The sequence below is a fragment of the Natrix helvetica genome (assembly GCF_964273705.1).
Source record: "Natrix helvetica genome assembly, chromosome: 1".
Classification (NCBI taxonomy): Eukaryota; Metazoa; Chordata; class Lepidosauria; order Squamata; family Natricidae; genus Natrix; species Natrix helvetica.
In genome coordinates this window covers 164,268,552-164,289,197 of record NC_138548.1, presented here as the reverse complement: position 1 = coordinate 164,289,197, position 20,646 = coordinate 164,268,552, and the positions used below count along the sequence as shown (strand labels likewise).

At 41.7% G+C, this 20,646-nt stretch overlaps 1 protein-coding gene across 1 annotated transcript in view; it reads right to left on the bottom strand.

Moving 5' to 3' along the window:
• ITGA6 (integrin subunit alpha 6) overlaps positions 1–20,646 on the bottom strand; it is a 65,145-nt gene that overhangs the window by 29,384 nt on the left and 15,115 nt on the right. The window contains exons 2-5 of the mRNA XM_081937988.1: positions 8,719–8,846; positions 7,564–7,643; positions 5,652–5,913; positions 2,439–2,570 (exon numbers count right to left, since the gene is read on the bottom strand). Of these exons, the coding sequence (XP_081794114.1) occupies positions 2,439–2,570; positions 5,652–5,913; positions 7,564–7,643; positions 8,719–8,846 (602 nt within the window). The remainder of the gene's footprint in view (positions 1–2,438; positions 2,571–5,651; positions 5,914–7,563; positions 7,644–8,718; positions 8,847–20,646) is intronic.

The following is a 20,646-nucleotide window of genomic DNA, read 5'->3' as shown; positions in this document are numbered from 1 at the left end:
GACCATGATCCATACGTCTAACAGGCCTTCTGATTCCTGTATCAGATCTCTGACTACACAAGCATTTGATAGCTCCCAGATTTTGTTTATTCAAACCACCATCTCCTGTAAGACTCTCATCTCATCTGCGCTTTTCCTTAGACATGCTTTGACTTGAAATGGAAGTCAAACAATGATCTCTGAAGTGTCATGAATGAAAGCAGATGGGCTGGTGCTTTGGAAGTCACAAACCTAAGTAGCTATTCATCATCAAATCAGCAGGTTTGTCTACTCTGACACTGGGCGGCAGTGTTTTGTACACAAACTGATCAGGGTTGGCATAAGACACGCTTGTCACAAAAAGAAGACCTGCAATGATGAGTAGAGAAAGAAAAGGCAGAGAAGGAGAAAAAGTTAAGCAGAGAGCAGAAAAAAATTAGAGAGTTTCATGCAGTCCGGCTGAAGCGCTTGCTACTACCAATAAAGGACAGTAAAGAAACACACGGTGATAATATACAGCAGGGGTTGGAAAACTATTTCTGTAATGGGCAGAATCCTGCTCCTCCTCTGACCCTGTGGGAATGATTGGTAGATCTACAGGCCAAGGAACATGCTATGATAGCCAATAGATCGCGGGTATCAAACTCGTGTCGTCACATGACGTATCACGACCTTTTCCCCTTTGCTAAACTGGGTGTGGGCGTGGCCAGAGCGTGATGCATCTGGCCTGTGGGCCGCGAGTTTGAGAGCCCTGCAATAGATGGTAGAGGTTTCCCAGCAAGAGGCTCTCAATAGATGGCCGCCCGCAGGACAATCTTCCTCTGGCCCTCAGCCCCACCCCTCTCCCCAGGAGCTCAGTTGAGGCTCACGCCTGGCAATCTGCTACCTGTCTGCCTGTCCATTCTTTGCATATAGGCCATTAAAAAAAAAAAAACAAGCAGCAAGCTGGATTTGGTCCATATGGCCATAGTTTGCCAAACCCAGTACAGAACATTAACCAAGAAACAGGATAGCCAATAACAGGTTTCTCCAACTTGGCATTCTCTACATGCCATGGAACTACAATTCCCAAAATTCCAATGGTCATGGTAGCAAGGCAGTTTGTGAATTGTAATCCCAATATATGTCCATGTTAGAAAGCCAAGTCCACTTTCTGGAATGTAAATAAAGCCGATATTTGTTTGTTTCTTCATTAGCAAACACTACTAAATGAAATTGCCACATTTTTTTTTATCCCATTTGTGGAAAACTATTTTATGCTGTTTTCTCCCCAGCTTTCACCTTCATGTTCCATTCTAGCTATGAAAAACAGATTTACTGTAGATGTCCCTTATACCAGCAATAGAGGAACCAATGACACATGCAATGCTTACAGAAGAGTCAACTCAATCCCCGGCATCTCCAGCGAAAAGAATGAAGCACCATGAATAAAGGTCTTTCCTCACAGACAGTCACAGAAAGGCTTAGGTTTTACTTACGGTATCAGGATCCAGTGTAGCGTAGCCACCCAAAGCTATACAAAGCTGTGGTTATTTTTTTACTCTTTACCTTAATAAAAAGTATTTTGTCGTGTTTTTTTAAAAGTGCCATCCACATGGCCATTCGGCTGAACCCATGTTCAGTGCCTCCCATCTCCTCAGCGTCTAAAAGCAGCTTTATTTATTCCCATGCAATGCAGAATTCTAACCCATGCAATGCAGAATTCTATCAAGACAGCCATTAAACGTTTCAAGGAAGCCCCAGAGGTTAAGCTGATGGTTCTGGAATGTTGCTTCGATGCTTTTGCTACAGATACATTTGCATAGGGTTCAGCAACCAGCGATTTATAGGACTCCTGAGGCTTTGTGTTTGAAATGGAACCACTGATCCTCAAACCACAGTCTTGCAAGAGAGAGGGGGTTGTTAAGTCCCAGCATAAGAATTTCCAAGTGGACAATTGTGCCTCTTATATCTTTCTTCATGTTAGTGGCTCTTAAGGACTCTACAGCCAGGATGCTATCTGTACTGTGGACAAGGCTTAAAAATGGCAGCATGAATGGCTAAAGCTTTGATCAAAATTCAAGCTTTCCGTCACTCTGTTACCAGCAGTGGTGTTCAGACGGTTCATACCGATTCTGGCGTACCGATAGCAGAACTTTTGAGTAGTTTGGAGAACCTGCAAATACCACCTCTGGCTGCCCCCACCACCCTCCTGCCCCCACCATTCCATCCTATATTCCTTTGGTTTTTAACTCAGCTGATGCGCGCGGCAGAGCAGATCGACGCACCTCAGCTGAGCTAAAACACAGTTCAGCTCACCAGCGCTGACACTGTGGGCGGTCTTTGAGTATTGCACGCTGTCTCATAGAACCAGAACAGATCTGGAATCCTACCACTGTCTGTGACTTTCTGGGAGCATTTGAATTTGGCCAGTCAGGTGGCCAGTTTTCCTTCCAGTTCTCTCAAGCGCTTAATCCTACCTAAATAACTGTTAGCAGGAACCGGAATCAGGGACCTCATTCCCAGGCTTTCACCTCCAACTTCATAAGGCCCATCATCAAAGAAGCCCATTTCATCAAGGGTTTGATTCTTTTGCTCTGCACGCACCACGCCTGGAAGAATGAAATGGCAAAACAGAACAAAAACAAAAGATGGGATGAATGTTAAAGGATGGGGAACATTAAATAAAATAGTTTTAAAATGGAAGGAGCAAAGAAACACCTATGAATGGGAGTGACCACAATTGAGCCCAATTCTATCCTTGGTTTGAATACAACGACATAATGAATGGCACAAAGAAAGATAGGAACAAAACAAAAAATCCCAAAATCTGCATATTGTATTGGCAATAGACATGTGGCATGTACACACACCTTAAAATGCACTCCACTTGAGAGCATGGGATGGGTTGCAGAGTCTGGATTATTTTGGCAATATCAAGATAGGAAGGAACAGAAACAGTAAGAGAAGAGGAAGAGAAATCAGAGCTTTTCGAGAACAGAGAAAGATGAGAAAGGTACAGCGATGCCCAGAGAATTTGAAAGTAAAAATGCAGATTGGAAATGAACATGAGTTACTTGAAGCTTTGGAGGGTGGTGGTGGTAGAAGAACACATTTCCAAAACACAACAGTTTCATAACTGGAATACTGAGTACTTGTGACAATCAGAAAGTCTTTTCTTTCCCCTTAAACTTAAAGGGAGAAAAAGGCACCTTGGAGCCTAACATACATTAAGCAAACTGATAAAAGCAAACTCTTCCAGACCCCTGCCAAGAGGGAGGCCTCCTGAAAGACATTAAAGAAGCACGGGCATCAGTTGAGTAACAGTTTTAGAACTAGAGGAATTGGCTTCTGTGCTGCCAAATTGTTCCTCAAGCACTGTAGACAAAGTTTTCTATCACTATGTGGAGATGCAGGAATTAGATCAGTGGCTTAGTGATGCAAATCAGATGCTCTGCCACAAAACAATACTCTGCCCTATTGGTTTTCAATGTTTCCCCTCCCATGATCACTATCCTCTATTTCCTATCCCACCTTACATTGTTTAGATGGCTGCAAATGGAATGGAAAGGATATGTTCCTCAAGCCACAGAGAGGAGCTGTAGCTCCATGTCATTTTAAAAAAAGGCTTTGCAAAGAGAAAGGGATAGCATGTGGAGTGAAAAGGATCAGATCACAGGTAACAGCAAATGAAGAAGCAGAACAGAGAGACCTGCTGACACACTGTAGAATTCGGGAAGTCACAGCAAACAATAGAAAGAGAGATGGACCAATACTTTCATTCAGTCTAAATCAGCTTTTCATGGCTCCCTATGTTCTCCTCCTATAACTAAGAAGGCAGGGAATGAAGGTGGGTGAATTAGTCACCAGTTTGTGCTGAATTCTGGTTACAGGCAGTCCTCCACCTTCAACCAGCTGTTAATGACCATTCAAAGTTAGCCTCAGAGGGAATGTTTAGGGCCTACGAAACACTTCCCATAGCACTTCTGGCCGGTGGCAAAACATTACTCTTCCTCCTTGAAGTCATCTGACTGCACTTTGGATACTTAGCAATCAGCTTACATTTACAGCCTGTTGCTAAGCTCCCTGTCATGGGGAAGTCAGCAAGAAATGATGTAAGCATTGGTAAAATATCCATCGTTCAAATGTTGCATCAAATAAAACTGTCCACTAAGCATAACTACTTCCACTCACTTTTTTAGGAGCTTAAACACCACCGAATAGACTGCACAATATTCTGTCACAAAAGAAACAGGATTCCCCCCCCCCCCCTGGCCAGGTAACAAGCCTTAAAACTAAGCATGAGGGCAGCAACTACTTATATAATTTAAGTACAGCAACAAGCTAAATCTGATACCTTATCTCAGAAAAGTCCACATTTTCTTGACAAAAACCCAGTGTGTGGACAGGTAAGCTTTCAGTTGAAACCCTCTTGTGCCAAGGCACAAAGATTGCATGGGGCTTACGTGTCAGGCACAGGTGCACACTGCAAGGGTTTATCACAAGAAGAAAAAAGGCAAAGCAGAGAATTCCACAGCTGTCGGTATAACAAAGAGCACAAGAAAAACATAGACTGCTTGGAAAGAGAAACGGGAAAATGGTGGGGAGGAAAGGCGGGAGTGAGTTGTGTTTTACAGCTTCTCTGCATAACTAAGACGGGACAAAGCCATGGGCTCTCCGGCTAATCACCAAATGAAATTCAGCAGGTTTCTTTCTCTCCTGATTACTTTGGCTTTCAAACCAATTTTCTTCTCAATGAGGTTAATGGAGTTTCAGTTGATATGAAGGGGAAAAAAACCAGCAATAATCTAGGCGGTTTATGTAAATGCCTCCTGATCTGCGTACTGAATGGGTGTGTTATGTGTCCATACACAGACATACATAGATTCTCTTTGCATAAACTGCCATGGGTTTGAATCATCAATGCTGTATATATATATATTTTAATTTATTAAATTTGTTTTTCAGGCCATCAGGCCACAGGGTGACTCCAAAAAGATGCTTTGCAGGAGAGAAGGACGTCCTTGTTTCACCCGTTGGGGCCTCACTTGTGCAACTGCATCTTTTCTTGTGCACAAATGGTACCCGCCACATCCCCAGAAAAACGCCTTTAAGCTAAATTTGACTGCTGTCTGTTCTGAAGCATGTCTTCCTTAATTTCAATCCCTGTGTTTTAAGAGCATGGGTAGTCCTTGACTTACGACCACAATGGAGTGCAACATTTCTGCGACGTGTGTTAAGTGAGTTTTGCCCAGTTTCTTGCCCCCGTTGTTAAGTGAATTGCTGCAGTTGTTAAGTTGGCAACCCCGGTTGTTAAGGGAATCTGGTTTCCCCATTGACTTTGCTTATCAGAAGGTCACAAAAGGGGGTCACATCACACTAGGACAAACCACCATAAATATGAACCACTTGTCAAGCATTTGAATTTGATCCTGTGACTGATGCTGCAACGGTTGTGTGAAAAATGGTCTTTTTTCTGTGCTGCCCTAACTTTGAATGGTCACTAAATGACCCGCTGTAAATCGAGGACTACCTTTAATACACCAGAAACTGTTCTTCACTTTTTGGGGTGAGTAGCATAAAAGAGTAGTATATCATGGTTTTCAGCAGTGGTTATTATTCTCTAGGAAACAGGATATACGTATAATCTGGAAATGGACAATGGGAATGATAGGAAGATAAAGAGGTTATACCTTTCCAGTTATAGGTCCCTGGTGCACCAAATACAATGTAATGATTATCTCTGGTAAATGTGGCTGCAACACCTTGCTGGCAGGAGCCAAATTTCTCATGGGTCCTCGGTCGGCCCTGACAGAAACTCCATTCCCCACCATCCATATACTCATTGGCGGAAATGGAAAGATCCTGACTCAGCACGTAGCATCTCCCAATGATGTCTCGGCCTTCCTGTACCGTGTTGACATAGTACCTTTTCTCGTAGCGGTGTGCACAGGTCTGTAAAGCATCAAAAGCAAATTCGATCAGTCAACAGATCTGTCTCCTCTACACATGAACAGGGCTGATTTTCCAAACAATTAACTCCGCACAGAAGTGTGTACTGTATCGTAAATGCAGCTTCCTCTATAAAATGTAGCAGTGCACTTCCAATCTTATGTACGCTGCTTTGTTAACTGCACCTTTGGAATAGTTCATTTCATTTTGTTTAGTTCAGTCATCTATATATCCATGTGCCTTGCGCGAAAGGTCCATAAATAAGATATAAGAGAGTACTCAAGACCAGTTCCCATCTCAAATGATCACAACTGTGCAAACCCTTTGAAAGAGAGGCTTGCGCAATACATAGGAGGGGCACACAAAACCCCACTTTCCAAATCACTCAAGCAATCACATCTTTTTCCAAGCTTGTGTGACTGCTCTGGAATCTGTCCCTGGCTGTCTCTGCACACGCGTGCATATACTGTCATTCCACAATTCAAAAAGAAAAGATGCCTACAGCCCTGAAAATTAAAAAATAAAATAAAACGGCACAACAGCACAACTACAACCTTAGAGGTAACAATGATTAAACAATAGTCTGGCAGACAAAACTATATGTTTTTCTTTTGTTTTCGAATGCTGTGGTGGGGTAGGGCTTTATTGTGGAAATAGGAATTCAAGACTCTAGGTTCGTTGAGAGATTACAGATTTTTGATGGGCTGGACCTTCAAATACCTATTTTTGTTTTCCCTTTAAAAACTTGGGGAAATCATTCCTAGGTTGCCTCATAGCTTGACACCAGCACAGTGTTTCTCAACCTTAGTAACTTTAAGATGTGTGAATGACTCCCAGAATTCTGATTGAGGAATTCTAGAGTAGAGGTCCATTCATCTTCGTTTCCCAATGAGAAATACCAATTTAGCAGATCCATTTTTGGGAGCTTAAAAAAGTGGTTTGCGGTACATGTCCCCTTGGGGTCTTAGGTCGTCCACCTCTGGCTCTAAAATAGTCCTCATTTAGCAATGACAATTGGGACCAGCAATTTGGTGGTTAAGTGAAGTGAAATGAAACCATGTCTGTACTTTCTTTTCCTTTACAGACCTGCAAAAGTTATAAAAGTGAGGCTAGGACACAAAGTTACTTTTTCATCACTGTCAATAATTGTGAATGGTTGCTGGACAAGGCAGATGCTAAATAAGGATATGGGAAGTTTCAATTAATGACCACTCATTTAGCAACTGTTTGAACTTACAACTGTGCTGAAAAAAGTTACTCATGACGAGTCCTCACACTTATGGCAATTGCAGCATCTTGCATGATCACATTTTGAGACCTTTCCAGCCAATTTCCAACAAGCAAAGTCAGTGGAGATGCTGGAAGGTCGCAGGTCGCAAGTCACAATCACATGATGTCTCACTCAACAGCCACAACTGGAACTGCTGTTGTAAGTCAGCACGGGGGTGTGATATTTTACCCAATAACTGCTTTGCTTAGTGATAGAATTGTCAGTGTCAATTAGAGTTGTTAAGTGAAGAGTACCTGTACCTATAAAATCAAAATAATCCTAAAGACTTGTCAATGGCAGAAAAGCCCAAAATAATCCTAAAGATTTGTCAGTGTCAAAAAACCCAACAATGTTGAGGCTCAGAGAACATTCTCAAAACTTACCACAATTTTTCCACCTGGCCCCTGACTTTTCACAGTTACACCCATCCATTGATCTTCTTTGCTTTCTTTTTCTGGGTCAGCTTTAAAAAAAATAATTGCAAAAAATATTTCATCTATTTTTACTATTCGTTTTTAAATAGATTCTCTACAATTATGTGCAAATTATTAATATATTTTCACTATGGATTCACTGAATATTATTTATACCTGCTATAGTCTTTAGATGGCGCTGTTTGTCCATAATATCAAAGTTTTCACTGATCAACACATTGCATTTAGAACCCAGATATCATTATAGTATAAAATGTGTAATGAGTCACATAATAAAATAGTAAAGAATGATATCTTTGCTCAGATTCCTCTTCTTCATACTATTCATACAAATCTTTCTGTTTGTTAGATACTTCCCCTATCCCACCACAAAAATGAATCAAGATTCCATGTTCATTGAACATCCTCATTTCTCATTCTATTCTTGGGAATCTACAGTGTTTCCCCAAAAATAAGACAGGATCTTCCCCCCCTCCTCTGAAGTAAGCGCTTGGACTTATTTTCAGCGAGGTCTTATTATTTTTGAGCTGCAGGAAGCGGCGAGCATGGTCACCTCATGGCTGCTGCTGTGCATTGCAATGTTTTTGGGAGGGCTTATTTTCGGGGGACGGCTTATTTTAGTGCATGTGCTCAAGAGCGCGATTGGGTTTATTATCCAGGGAGGTCTTATTTTTGGGGAATCAGGGTATGTAAGTCTAGAAAACTCAGAAATTCTTTGACTCTGCTGGTACATCATGTGCTGTTTTTGACACATAACAACCAGTGACCAGGGAATTGACACCACACTAATCTACATGCAAGATACATTTTTTTTCTGGGACTATATATACTTTTTGAAGCATCTACGAAACTGACCCCTCTATCATTTACTACATACATGTAGATTTGAAAGAGCAAAACCTGCTCAAATTATCTCTACCCAAAAACCAGTAACAATGAAAATGGAAGCTGGAAACACTCGATCGTTGATTCTATCCACGTTTAAAAGTGATAATTAAAAATAAATAAATTAGAACTGCCAAGTTGGATTCTCCCAAGTTCCTAAATAAATATTTTTATTCTGCCTAGAAAAAAACAACAGCAGCAAAGGTCCAGCTAGCTCACCTGAGTCATCAAATTTGATACGTGTGCAGGGAAGTTCTGGAGTTTCGATGTTGCAGCTGAACAAACCTCCGGTTCTGTTAGCTTGTTGCAATGGGAAAGCCTTTTGCCGAGGTGCACCAACCAGCAAGCTGTGGAAAGAAGGCTAGAAGAATGTAATAGGGAACTGACAGATGAAGATCTAAATAAGGTATCACCTCATACATTATAAAACATTGCATCCACATATCTAGATATTAACCCATCACTATCTCTCTGGGCCAGATACCGGAGTTGCATCTCCTCTTCCCAATTCCCTACAAAGAAATACTTTTCCTGTTTTGAAAAAAAAAAATAACACAGGTAATCCTCAACTTACAACCAAAATTGAGCCCAAAATTTCTCTTGCTAAGTGAAGCATTTGTGGAGTGAAGTTTGCCCCATTTTACGATCATTCTTGCCACAGTTGTTAAGGGAACCTGGCTTTCCCCATTGACTTTGCTTGTCAGAAGGTTGCAGAAGCAGATCACATCATCCCAAGGCACAGCAACCGTCATAAATTGGAGTCGGTTACCAATCGCCTGAATTTTGATCACATGACCGTGGGAATGCAATGGCGGTCGTAAATGTGAAAAATGGCCATAAGTCACTACTGTTGTAACTTCAAACAGTCACTAAATGAACTGTTGTAAGTCGAGGACTACCTGTATTGGCATTCTTTAGCTTGCTTTAGTTTCTTGTTTAGGTATGGTTTTGCACCATCTGTGTGCGTAAATTTTATAGAGAAGACCAAGTCCACTCTTTGCCCCAAGGGTTTCAACTTTGCTTTTCTTTGCCTGACCTATAGAGCCACCCATCTCACATAAGGGACCCTGGGTGGCTTACAAGCAGGTGTGGGATTCAGCCGGTTCGGACGGATTCAGGCTAATCAGATGCTAATTTTACATCTGGTTTGCTGAACTGGTAGATGCAAGGACTGGCTGGCCCCGCCCACTTCTCCCTGAGTCTCCACGTGACCCATTTTGGATGCCAGGTAAGTGCAGGGCCCGCACAGAGGATCTGGGAGGGTGAAAAACAGGCCTCCCGGAAGTCCAGAAACTGGTGTTTTTCCGGCCTCCATACCCCGGGGAGGCCGTTTTCACTCTCCTGGAGGCTCGAGGAAAGCTTCTGGAGCCTGGGGAGGGCATAAATTCCTCTCCCCCCCGCCATGGTGCAGGAGGCTGAGTAGGCCATGCCCACCATGGCTATGCCCACCCAACAACCAGACACACAACCAGTTGCTAAAACTTTTGAATCCCCCCCCCGCTTACAAAATTAGACAGCAAACAAGCTAACCAAATATAAACACAGACACCACTATCCCCAGATAAACAGTCGACTCCGTTCACCATCCGTATGCTCATCTATCTGCCCAAACAAAACACCTGCAAGAACAATGCCTTCTAAAAGGCTAAGATTTAGAAATGGGGCAATATAACCAGTGTCGTTTAAATTTTCACAGGGAAGGTGTTGCCCCAAGAAGACATGAATCTTATATTCCAAGATCTGTAGATCCTATCAGAAGAAATGCTCGCCCTCCTCTAATTTCACTGTCCTCAGTTTGCCCAATATATGCTGCCATGCTAGCCCAACTCCTTCTGAGCTTAGGGAAGTCCTTCAGGAATTCACTAATTCTGGGACATATTTTCATATCACTTTAGGTACAAGTAGTCCTTGACTTAAAGGCATTTATTTAGCAAATATCTGAAGTTACCACAGTGCTGAAAAATGTGATTTAGGACCCATCCTAAAGGTACGACCATCAAACCAACCCCGCAGTCATTGGTCACAATTTGAGGGGAGGCAATGGGATCACATTTATTGCATACTGTGGTCACATGATCACCATTTGTGACCTTACCAGTTGGCTTCTGACAAGCAAACTCAAGGGGTGGATTTGTTAACAGCAGTGAGATTCACTGAATGATCACCTGATTTGCTTAACAACTGTGGTAAAAACTTGACGATTATGGTCCATTTAAGAAATCATAGCTCATATTTCTAAGGTGGAGATGATAGATCAGGGATGGCTAACCTTTTTGTTTTGGGGTTCCAAAAATGCAAGGGTGCATGCACGGTAGCATGCGCGTGTGCCGGCACCCATAATGCAAAGTGCCCCCCATATGTGCATGCATGCACAAACACCTCCGCGTGCGCGCCGTACTGCTCACCTCCACGATGAGCTTGGTATTCCCTTGGGGGGGAGCAGGGAAAGCCATTTTCGCCCTCCCTAGGCTTCAGAAAAGCCTCCAGAGGCTGGGGAGGGTGAAAAATGGGCCCAACGGGCCAACCAGAAGTTCCTTTGGCCTGTTGGGCCCATTTTTCTCCTTCCCCAGGCTCCGGAAGCTTTCCTGAAGCCTGGGGAGGGTGACAATGGCCTCCCCCCACCTTCCGGAAGGCTGAAAATCAGCTGGTCGGTGTGCGTATACACGCTGGAGCTGGCAGCTCACGTGCCAGCAGATATGGCTCGGCGTGTGCAACCGTGCCATAGGTTCGCCATCAGGGTGATAAGCCTAAAATACATCTTCATGTGAGCATTAGTGCAAATAGGCAACCAATGATATAAGTGTATCCCCTGATTAAAAGCAGAAGTGAAGTAAATCCGCAAGACAGGAGAAAAACCAATAGAAACAATAGCTGCAACTATTAATGTCTGAATACATGATCCATCTCATTGGGTGCCATGTTGTTTCGTTTCACTTCATCCTATTCAGGTACTTCAAAAATATTCCCAAATTAACTCCAGTGACTCCAAGTAAAGCCAGGATCGTCCACTGAAACCTGTGCTTTAAAATCATTGGCTTTTTCATCAGATGAGAAAAATCACACATTAAAGTGAAATGAATCATTACGCTGTGTTTTCAGATGTCGGGAATGGCTTGTCTCATCTCCTCATAGCATTAAGGAACTGTGGGGTTTTATTATATTGTGAGAATTTGTTGCTCTCCAAATTGGTAAATTACTTCATGCTAGACATACTGGTGGTTTCCAATAAGGTATTATTATTTTTTCTACTGTGTTATTTTTCCATCTGGTTTATCTCCTATATTTAAAGAGAAGGGGGGGGGGGGAATCACAAAAACAATGGTTATGTGATATGTCCCTTATATGGTCAAGCTACTAATAAGAAACAATTCTCATAATAGATAGCACAATGAGCATAAACTGTATACACACATTACTTAAAAAAAAGCTTCTGCATGTTTTAAGAATTAGAAACAATTGGCCCTTTAATGCTTTCTTGCCCTTTAACAAAGCTACAGCACAGTGACAAGCAAGCAGGAGAGAAGGGTGAACATTTCCCAGAATCCCTATATTGGACATGGTTTTTGTGGCCTTGTCAGCAGCAAGGGGAAGCAAAGAGAAATAAACATTAGTGGAACAGACAAGAAACTCTTAAGTTTTGCCAGACAAAAAGAACAGAGCAAGAAATTCATATGTGAAAAGCTGGTAAATTCATCACACGCACACGTTCTCACGCACGGGACTAAAGGGTAGAAGGATTACAATCTGAATGAAAGCCATCCCTTAGTGTTGGAATCTGCTGGAAAGAAACATGGTGGCTTAGGGGCTAAAATGTACAGTATTTAAAACAGAAAACAATGGACAGTATTTTGTATGCACTGTGTATGCACATATATACACACTATAGAGCAGTGATGGCGAACCTATGGCAGCCACAGGTGACACACGGAGCCATTTGTCAGGGCACATGAGACGCTGCCCTGTCAGCTGGGCAGCGCGCATGCACGCGCTGGCCAGCTGAGTTCACCCTTTTTTAAAGCCATTTTTTGCCCTCCCCAGGGTCCAGAAGCTTTATAGGAGCCTGGGGAGGGTGAAAAGAGCCTCCCCCCCCCCGGAGGCCCTCCGGAGGTTTCATGAGCTTCCCTGAAGCCTCCGGAGCGCAAAAAAACAGCCCTATGGGCAAACCGGAAGTTTGGGAACAGATTTATGGTTTGCTCGGAGGTTCGTTTTGACTGCTCCGGAGGCTTCAGGGAAGCGTCCTGAAGGTCCCTGAAGCCTTCAGAGCGCTGAAAACAACCCACTTGTGACTTCCGGTTTGCTCGGAGGTTCGTTTTGACTACTCCGGAGGCTTGTGGGACCTTCAGGATGCTTCCCTGAAGCCTCCAGGGCAGTCAAAACGAACCTCCGAGCAAACCGGAAGGTCCATGAAGCCTTCAGAGCGCTCAAAACGACCCTCCGAGCAAACCGGAAGTCACTTCCGGTTTGCTTGGAGGTTCATTTTGACTGCTCCGGAGGCTTCAGGGAAGCGTCCTGAAGGCCCCTGAAGCCTCCAGAGGGCTTCCGGGGGGGGGAGGCTGTTTTAGTCCTCCCCAGGGTCCAGAGGCTTTATAGAAGCCTGGGGAGGGCGAAAAGAGCATGCAAGAAATGGGGGGTCGTGCCTGTAGTGTGCGCATGAGCACGGGGGGGGGGGGGGGTGTTGCACATTGCATTATGGGTGTGGCAAGCCCGCACACGACCCCCCTGCGCTCCCCCCACTTATGGCACATGAGCCAAAAAAGGTTTGCCATCGTTGCTATAGAGGAATCAAGAAAACAATTATAAATCCATCTTGGCACAAAACTACCACTATGTATGTAACTTTAGTGCATGTAACGGGTGGGATTCAGCCGATATGGACCAGTTCGGGCGAACCAGTTGTTTCAGCAACCAGTTGGCTCCGCCCACCCACCCCTGCTCTATTCCATCCTATATTTCCTTTGTGTGAAGCCCAGCTGATTGGCGCAGCAGAGCGGATTGCCTGTCTCAGCTGTTTTACTCATGGGGCTGCAGGAAAAGGTAAGATTTAGTCCTGATTTCAAACTTAATGCACGCAAAGTGAACCGGTTCTTACACCAGTTGAATCCCACCACTGTGTATATGCCTGAGCAAATCTTCTCAAAAGTGCTTCAGGAAAGTATGAATGAAATCCATCTAGATGTAGTACTCTATCTCCTCTTTGGGATCTGCAATACATTGAAAATGTAGTCTCAGGTAAGAAGAGACTCTCAATTTAGCAGAAAAGCATATATGCATTTCATGCTAAATGTTCCAAAATCTGGCTCCAGTCATCAAGTTAATAGTTAAGGAGCTAATCAGAATTGGAAGTTCTGATCCCCACAGAAGCTTCACATATTCTAATTTTACTGGTGAATTTTCGGACTTCCAGGGAAGAAATGGCTGAGGATAGCTCTGCTAAGAATGGAGTCTACAACTGTGGCAGAATAAAGAGCCAGTGAGCTTTTTATAACTTCTCTCTGGACAGGGAGAGAATTTGAGATCACCCACAAGTGCCTCAGACAGTTGCTGCTCCTTGTGAGGGGATCGCAAGACAGAGGTCTCTGGTGGACTTAAAGCTCTGAGAGATAAGGGAACGCCATCTTAGCTAAAACTGCAGTTAATATCTTTCCAAAGTACATATTTCATTGCATATTTCCTTTTCTAAACACTTTTGGAAATTGCTTATTAACTGCTTTTCAGCTGTTAGGAGCATTTGGAACAAAAGTCTGAAAACATCATATGAATCTTCTTCAATGCTTAGCCAAAAAAAGAAATTTAAATACAAGTTTAAGGACTTACGTAAATAAAATATTTTGTGATGAATAAAAAGGGTGACTATAGATTGATTTTGTAAATCAATTATACCAAGAATTCAGATGCATTTGAAATAAGATTTTGAATTAATTATAAGAATCCTTCCCATTGGAAAGTGAATATTCAAGAATTTGAATTCTTAATAAAAATGATAGGATGGGACTATGAAGACTGACACAGGAAACCAGAAGGAACTGAAGATTACAGTTAAAGGAGAAAAACTCTTAAAGTTTATTTACTAATACAGAATGAAGCAAATACTTTAACATTAAGGATATTTGTGAACAACAGACCCAGAAGTTAACTTTAGGAGTTTCTCCCATTATATATCGATTGTCTTTAAAACATGATGAGTCTATGAGGGAGATTGGTGGTCTCTGAGTATGATATGTAACAATGTTATGGAAGAGAAACGAAGTAGAAAGTTTACTTTCCTATCAATGCAACTGATCTGAAAGTGGATTTTTAAAAGACAGGCTCCAAGAATTATACGGGAAAAGGTGATTTGGATCTTTCTTGCAGTAGATTTACAAAGGAGATTTCTTAAAGTCTTGACGGGTTTTGTGAGAAATTGTGAGACAAAGAAAAAAAATGAAAATAAATCAAGACCTAGGACATTATTGGAAGGCCAAATTAGATCAGATTAGAGATTTCAAGGAATATGAGAGAAGTCATAAATTGCTAAAAAAATTATACTTACGATGAAGGGAGAAGTAATGTTTATGTTTCCTTTTTTTCTTTACTAAATTATTATTATTGCTTTGTTTTTCTTTCTTTTCTGCACTTTTCATTCATTCATTCATGCATCGTATGTATAATTTATGTGTCCCCATCTCCATTTCATGTTATGCCACACTTGGAATGGTTTCTTATTGGTTTAATGCTCCAGAGTAAATCATAACTGATTTAAGGACCACCAACCAAATTTCACACATCTTAAACCAAAATAAAATGAACTAGCCATACCATGGTGCAGAACAGTGCGTGATTGCCTCTCTCAGACTAAATGCTTCGTTTTTATTTGTCCGACTCCTCTTGACTTTTATTACATCCACCTCTTCACTTCCTTGAAAAGGAAATGCTCAAGTTCTTTTTAGATATGTCTCCTTGAAAATTAATTTCTCTAAGAGCACATTCCAGCAAGTTTATTTCCTAATAAATGTGCACATGACTGGAATAAATAAACTAGGGATGTGATGGCTCAGTGGCTAAGATGCTGCGCTTGTCGATCAGAAAGGTGGGCAGTTCAGCGGTTCAAATCCCTAGTGAGCTCCCGTTACTTGTCCCAGTTTCTGTCAACCTAGCAGTTCGAAAACATGTAAAAATGCAGGTAGAAAAAATAGGAACCACCTTTGGTGGGAAGGTAACAGTGTTCCATACACCTTTGGCATTTAGTCATGCCAGCCACATGACCATGGAGACGTCTTTGGACAGCGCTGCCTCTTTGGCTTTGAAACGGAGATGAGCACCGCCCCCTAGAGTCAGGAACGACTAGCACATATGTGCGAGGGGAACCTGAACCTTTACCTTACTAAAATAGTCAGTGGCTGTCACTACCTTAAAATATATAAACTTTTTTTCCCACTGTACAAAAATAAGTTCAAAGAGAAAAATGTTTATAAGATGTTGCAGATTTTTTTTAAAAGAAAAAGCAATAACAAAGGAGAAATCAAGGTGAAATTTATCACATGTTATTTTTAGGCATGCTAAGAGCGACTAGCTGCCAGGTTTGGGTGTTTCCCAGACAAATATGTATTTCCTTTTGAATTCCAACCCACCCAGTGTGTGAACATGTCAAATTGATTGGGTTTGTCTCAGGAAAATGTGTAGAGCAATTCAAAAATGTCTTAATCGCTTCATTTAAAGCAAATGGCTGTAAAGACTTTACCAATACTAGTGAATAAAATAATTTTAGCTATGAATAAATTGAAGGCTCTCCGGAGGTTGCTGAACTGTATCTGCCAGAATCCTTAACCACTGCCCTCCTGGCTACACTGAATGGACTGCTATAGTTCAGGCATGTTTGCAAGGTTTTCTGGGGTTTCTTCTGGAGTCAATTGACCATCTTGGAAACAGACTGCTAAACCAGATGGGCTAGGGATCCAATCCAGAAGTGGTATTCTGCTGGTTCGGACCGGTTCACCCGAACTGTTAGCGGAAATCATGGGTGGCCCCACTCACTCGTCCCAGCTCTATGGCATCCCATTTAGGCCCATTTTTTTAGCCAAAGCACATGCACGGAAGGCTGAGCGCATGCGTGGACACGTGCCCCCTCACATTTGCGAACCGGTAGGGAAGGTAAGTGAATGTCACCCTTGATCCAATCCACCAGGAAGTTCTTGAAGCGGTCCTTAGGTATTAATGTGTTATAAGGCAATATACTGTATTTAGCCAGAAGTAAGCCATAAAATTCTCCATCCCAGCCTTTCTCAGAAGTACCCATCGGAGGTCTATTTCATCTAATAGCAAACCCTAAGATTGGCAGGAAGATATTCTGGACTACAATAAACCCTATTCAACACCAACCACGCAAGTCAAAATGAAGTTTAAATGATGTGTGTGTCATGACACCATTGCACAAAGAATCTTCCAACTCTTAATCTTCAGGAATTACACAGATTATTTTTGGAATGTTTACAACCAGGGTATACCGGAAGAAAATATCCTAACTATTTGTCAATAGTGTCAGGAAATCAAAGTTAACTCCAAATAGGAGCCTTTTCTTGGAAACAAAGCATGAGTCAACTGACGTACTAAGGATATATACATTTCCTTCTTTGGTTCGGCTGATTATCCGTGATCCTCCCATAGCAGAAGACTTCTGAGCAAACTGGGAATTTTCATACAAGACATTCAAGCAATAATGGGAATGCAGTGATTCTATCAGACAAGAATAAGAATGGCTGTTAGGGGTAATAGACTATCATTCATCTTGGATAGTAAATGACACTTTCTATTGTCAGCTGCTAAAATATTCATGTTTGATAAGGGATATGGACTCCAGCAATGCATGATCTGTCCTGCCACCTCTCCAGGTACACTAGACTACAAATAATTGTGCACAATCTTTGCTCAGATCAATAGCTATTCTTGGCTTTTGAACAGCATGCTGGGAGTTGAAGCAGAACAGGACAAAATAGGAATAAAGAAGATTAATCAACTAAAATGTTAAAATGATTAAACTAAAAGTAAATGTTATTAATTAAACTGTGCCAATATGATTATTCTCCAAATATGATTAGTTAGGTCCCCTTTGGTGACGCTAAAAATAGAATTCAATGGAAGCTTCTAGACTAGAGTGACTCCAGAGGCTACATCCAAAGCTTTATAGGTTGAAAGTTGTATAGCTTTGAGTAACAATAATATGAGGGGGGGGTGATCTAACGTGTCTGGGAAAGTATTTAGACTAATTAATTGTTTATAATTTCGCTACAAATAGTCCAGAAAACTGGTAAGCTTCAGTGCCAGACATTTACAAGTAATGTCACTTGCTTACCCATATATGCATCCCTTGATTTGTAACTGCCCACCTGAATACACCACCAGCCATCTCTACCTTCATATGGCTGATGAACAATTATCATTAACAGAATAACAGAGTTGGAAGGGACTTTGGAGGTCTTCTAGTCCAACTCCCTGCTCAGGCAGGAAACCGTATACCATTTTACACAAAGGGTTGTCCAATCTCTTCTTTAAAATCTTTAGGGTCCCACAACTTCTGGAGTCAACTCATTCCACATATTAATTGTTCCAACTGTCAGGAAATTTCTCCTTAGTTCCAGCTTGGTTCTCTCCTTTATTAGTTTCCATTCATTGCTTCTGGTCCTGTCCTCCGGTGCTTTGGAGAATAAAATATTCTCTCACAAGTCAAGAAATATACTGTAGCTGAGTTAAAGTTAAAATGAATTCATGCTTGAGCGTAGCTGTTTTTTAAAGGTCTCCTTCAGGAGAAGGTCTTTTATAGAGCCTCATTTTTATTCTGCTTCCATTTGGCACTGAGTTTACATCTGGCATTGGGAACAATGTCCCCTTCGCCAACCTTCAATCTGCTTTGGGGCTCAGGAAAACCCGTTTCATTTCAATTCTGGCAAGACATTGGCTACTTCTGTGAGAAACCGTCTGCCTAATTGTCTTGTAAAGGAGTAAAAAAAGGCTTGGTGGAGCCACTGGCTAGATGTTTAGCGGAAAAGAAAGAATGAGTTTGGAGTTTGGCCTACCCAGCTGCTTTCATAATGGAGTTGTGCCTTTAAGGAGCCAAGCACCTTTAGTGGAATGGCCATGCTTTATTTTTCTTGAGGGGGAGAAGGGGAAACTACGGGAACTCAGTCCAGCAAACATTCTGCTCTTCTCCCTTTACAAGATGTAGCATTTATAAGGAAATTGCAAACTACTTTTCTTGCTACAGAGGTGTGTGTGGTGGGGAGGAGCCATTTCCTGGCTTGTGAGCTACATGCAACCCACCAGTAACTCAGTTATGGTTCCAGCACCCCAGATTGACTTGCTGAATTTTGACAACAGGATTTTGGGCCATTTTTAAGGTATATGTAGGCTCAGGATGAGATATGTGTTCATTTGGGAGATTCCTATCTTACCTTTCATTCAAGAGCCAAAATGGGAAAACCTGGCCTTCCTCTGTTTTTTTCCTCACAACCGTATGAGATAAATAGAGCTAAAAGAGAATGATTCGCTTAATAAAAAATATTAAATTGGTCCATCAGTCTACCATCTTCATTTTCATTTCAATTTTTTTATGCTCATTCTTGTTTTATGTATTTATTATAAGCTTTACAAGGCACTTTGTTAATCAGTGAATCAAATAACAAAAGATTTATGATTGGAAAGGAGAATGTTACAGTAATATTATTCATTTCTGGGAATGAACCTCAAGAAGGACTAGCCATGGACCTCCTCTTAGAATGGGAGAACATCCCAAAGTAAAAGAAAGAAATTTGTACTTATTTTTCTGTACCGGTTCTGAGTGGGACTCTGCTCAGTGTCTGGCTAAAGAAGGACAAGGAGGCCAAGTGTCAATTTAAATCAACAAAACTCTAAATTAGCTTTTGACCACCTAATAATTATGTGGTAAACACAATGTGCACAGCTACCCTGGCCAATGACTACATCAGGTAAGGATAACAGATTGGGGAAGGGCATTCTTCAAAAGTGAGATGTCTTGCCTTTCAATCATATGACCTTCTTGGTGATGGACCCTTATTTGAGCCAAGTAAAATCACAGTGGTTCATATCAAGTCTTTAGCTGTGTTTGTTTTAGGCTCCATTTAATCATGAATTGTTTGTTTAACCATCATCATCATCTTGATGCTTTATTGTATTTTAGTGTCATCTCTTGGACTTTCTCTAGCAAACAGGTGAATGGATTAGCTGGAGAAAGCCAAATGTCAAATCCACCCCCAGCCTTAGGAAATCTTTGGCTGATTATTGGCTAGTCACCCTCTCTTCAATCAATTTCATGTGTTTATTACTTTGGGCTGTGCGTGTGAAAAAGAAAGTGTTGAGCTGATGGAAGGAAAGGCAAGCTAATGAATGACTACTTAAGAGAGTGGTGGCCTGTGTTAAGTGTGCCCTTACTACTTCGTACCTCTATTCCATCTCATTTTTACATTGTTGTACACATTTGAAAGGGGAAAAAAACTATGCCAACATTTGTGTTTTTCCTCATAAAAGCTATGTTTATAATTGCATTTGGAATGAAAGGCTATTGTCTCTGAATCTCTGTGCTAAAAGATGTATTTCAAAAGGTGTGTCAGTGTGTTTGAAACCACCATGAAACCCAAAGGAAGAACAATAGTACATTCCAATCCTCACATTAGAGTAGGAGAACCTTCTCCAACTTGGTGACCTCCAGCCCTGTTGGGATTGTTGTTACTCAGATTTCTAGCCAGCATAGTTAAAGAATTCTGGGAGTTGGGCTAACTATGTAAGAGAAAGCACATAAGGTTAAGAAAGGCTGGCTTAAAAACCATTTAATCTGCTTGCAGAGGAATTTACAAACAACGCATTTTGCAAGCACATCATATCAGACACCCTACTTAAGACTCTTGGCTAGCTGGCAATAAGAGGGAGAGAGAATATTTTATATTGAAACATAATTTCTTCAATGCTGCAAAGGTGCACAAGGGAAGCCCAGTTAATACCATTCTTTTAATCTCCCTGAAATTTCAAGCCACAGTGCACATAAAAAGAAATAGGAATATGACGGCCGGGCAGGCTTGGGAAAGAAGCAAAAACAATCTTATTTTTTCCACAAGCTCAGCAAAAGACTTTTGACCGTATTCCATTACGGTTCAAATTCTCAGC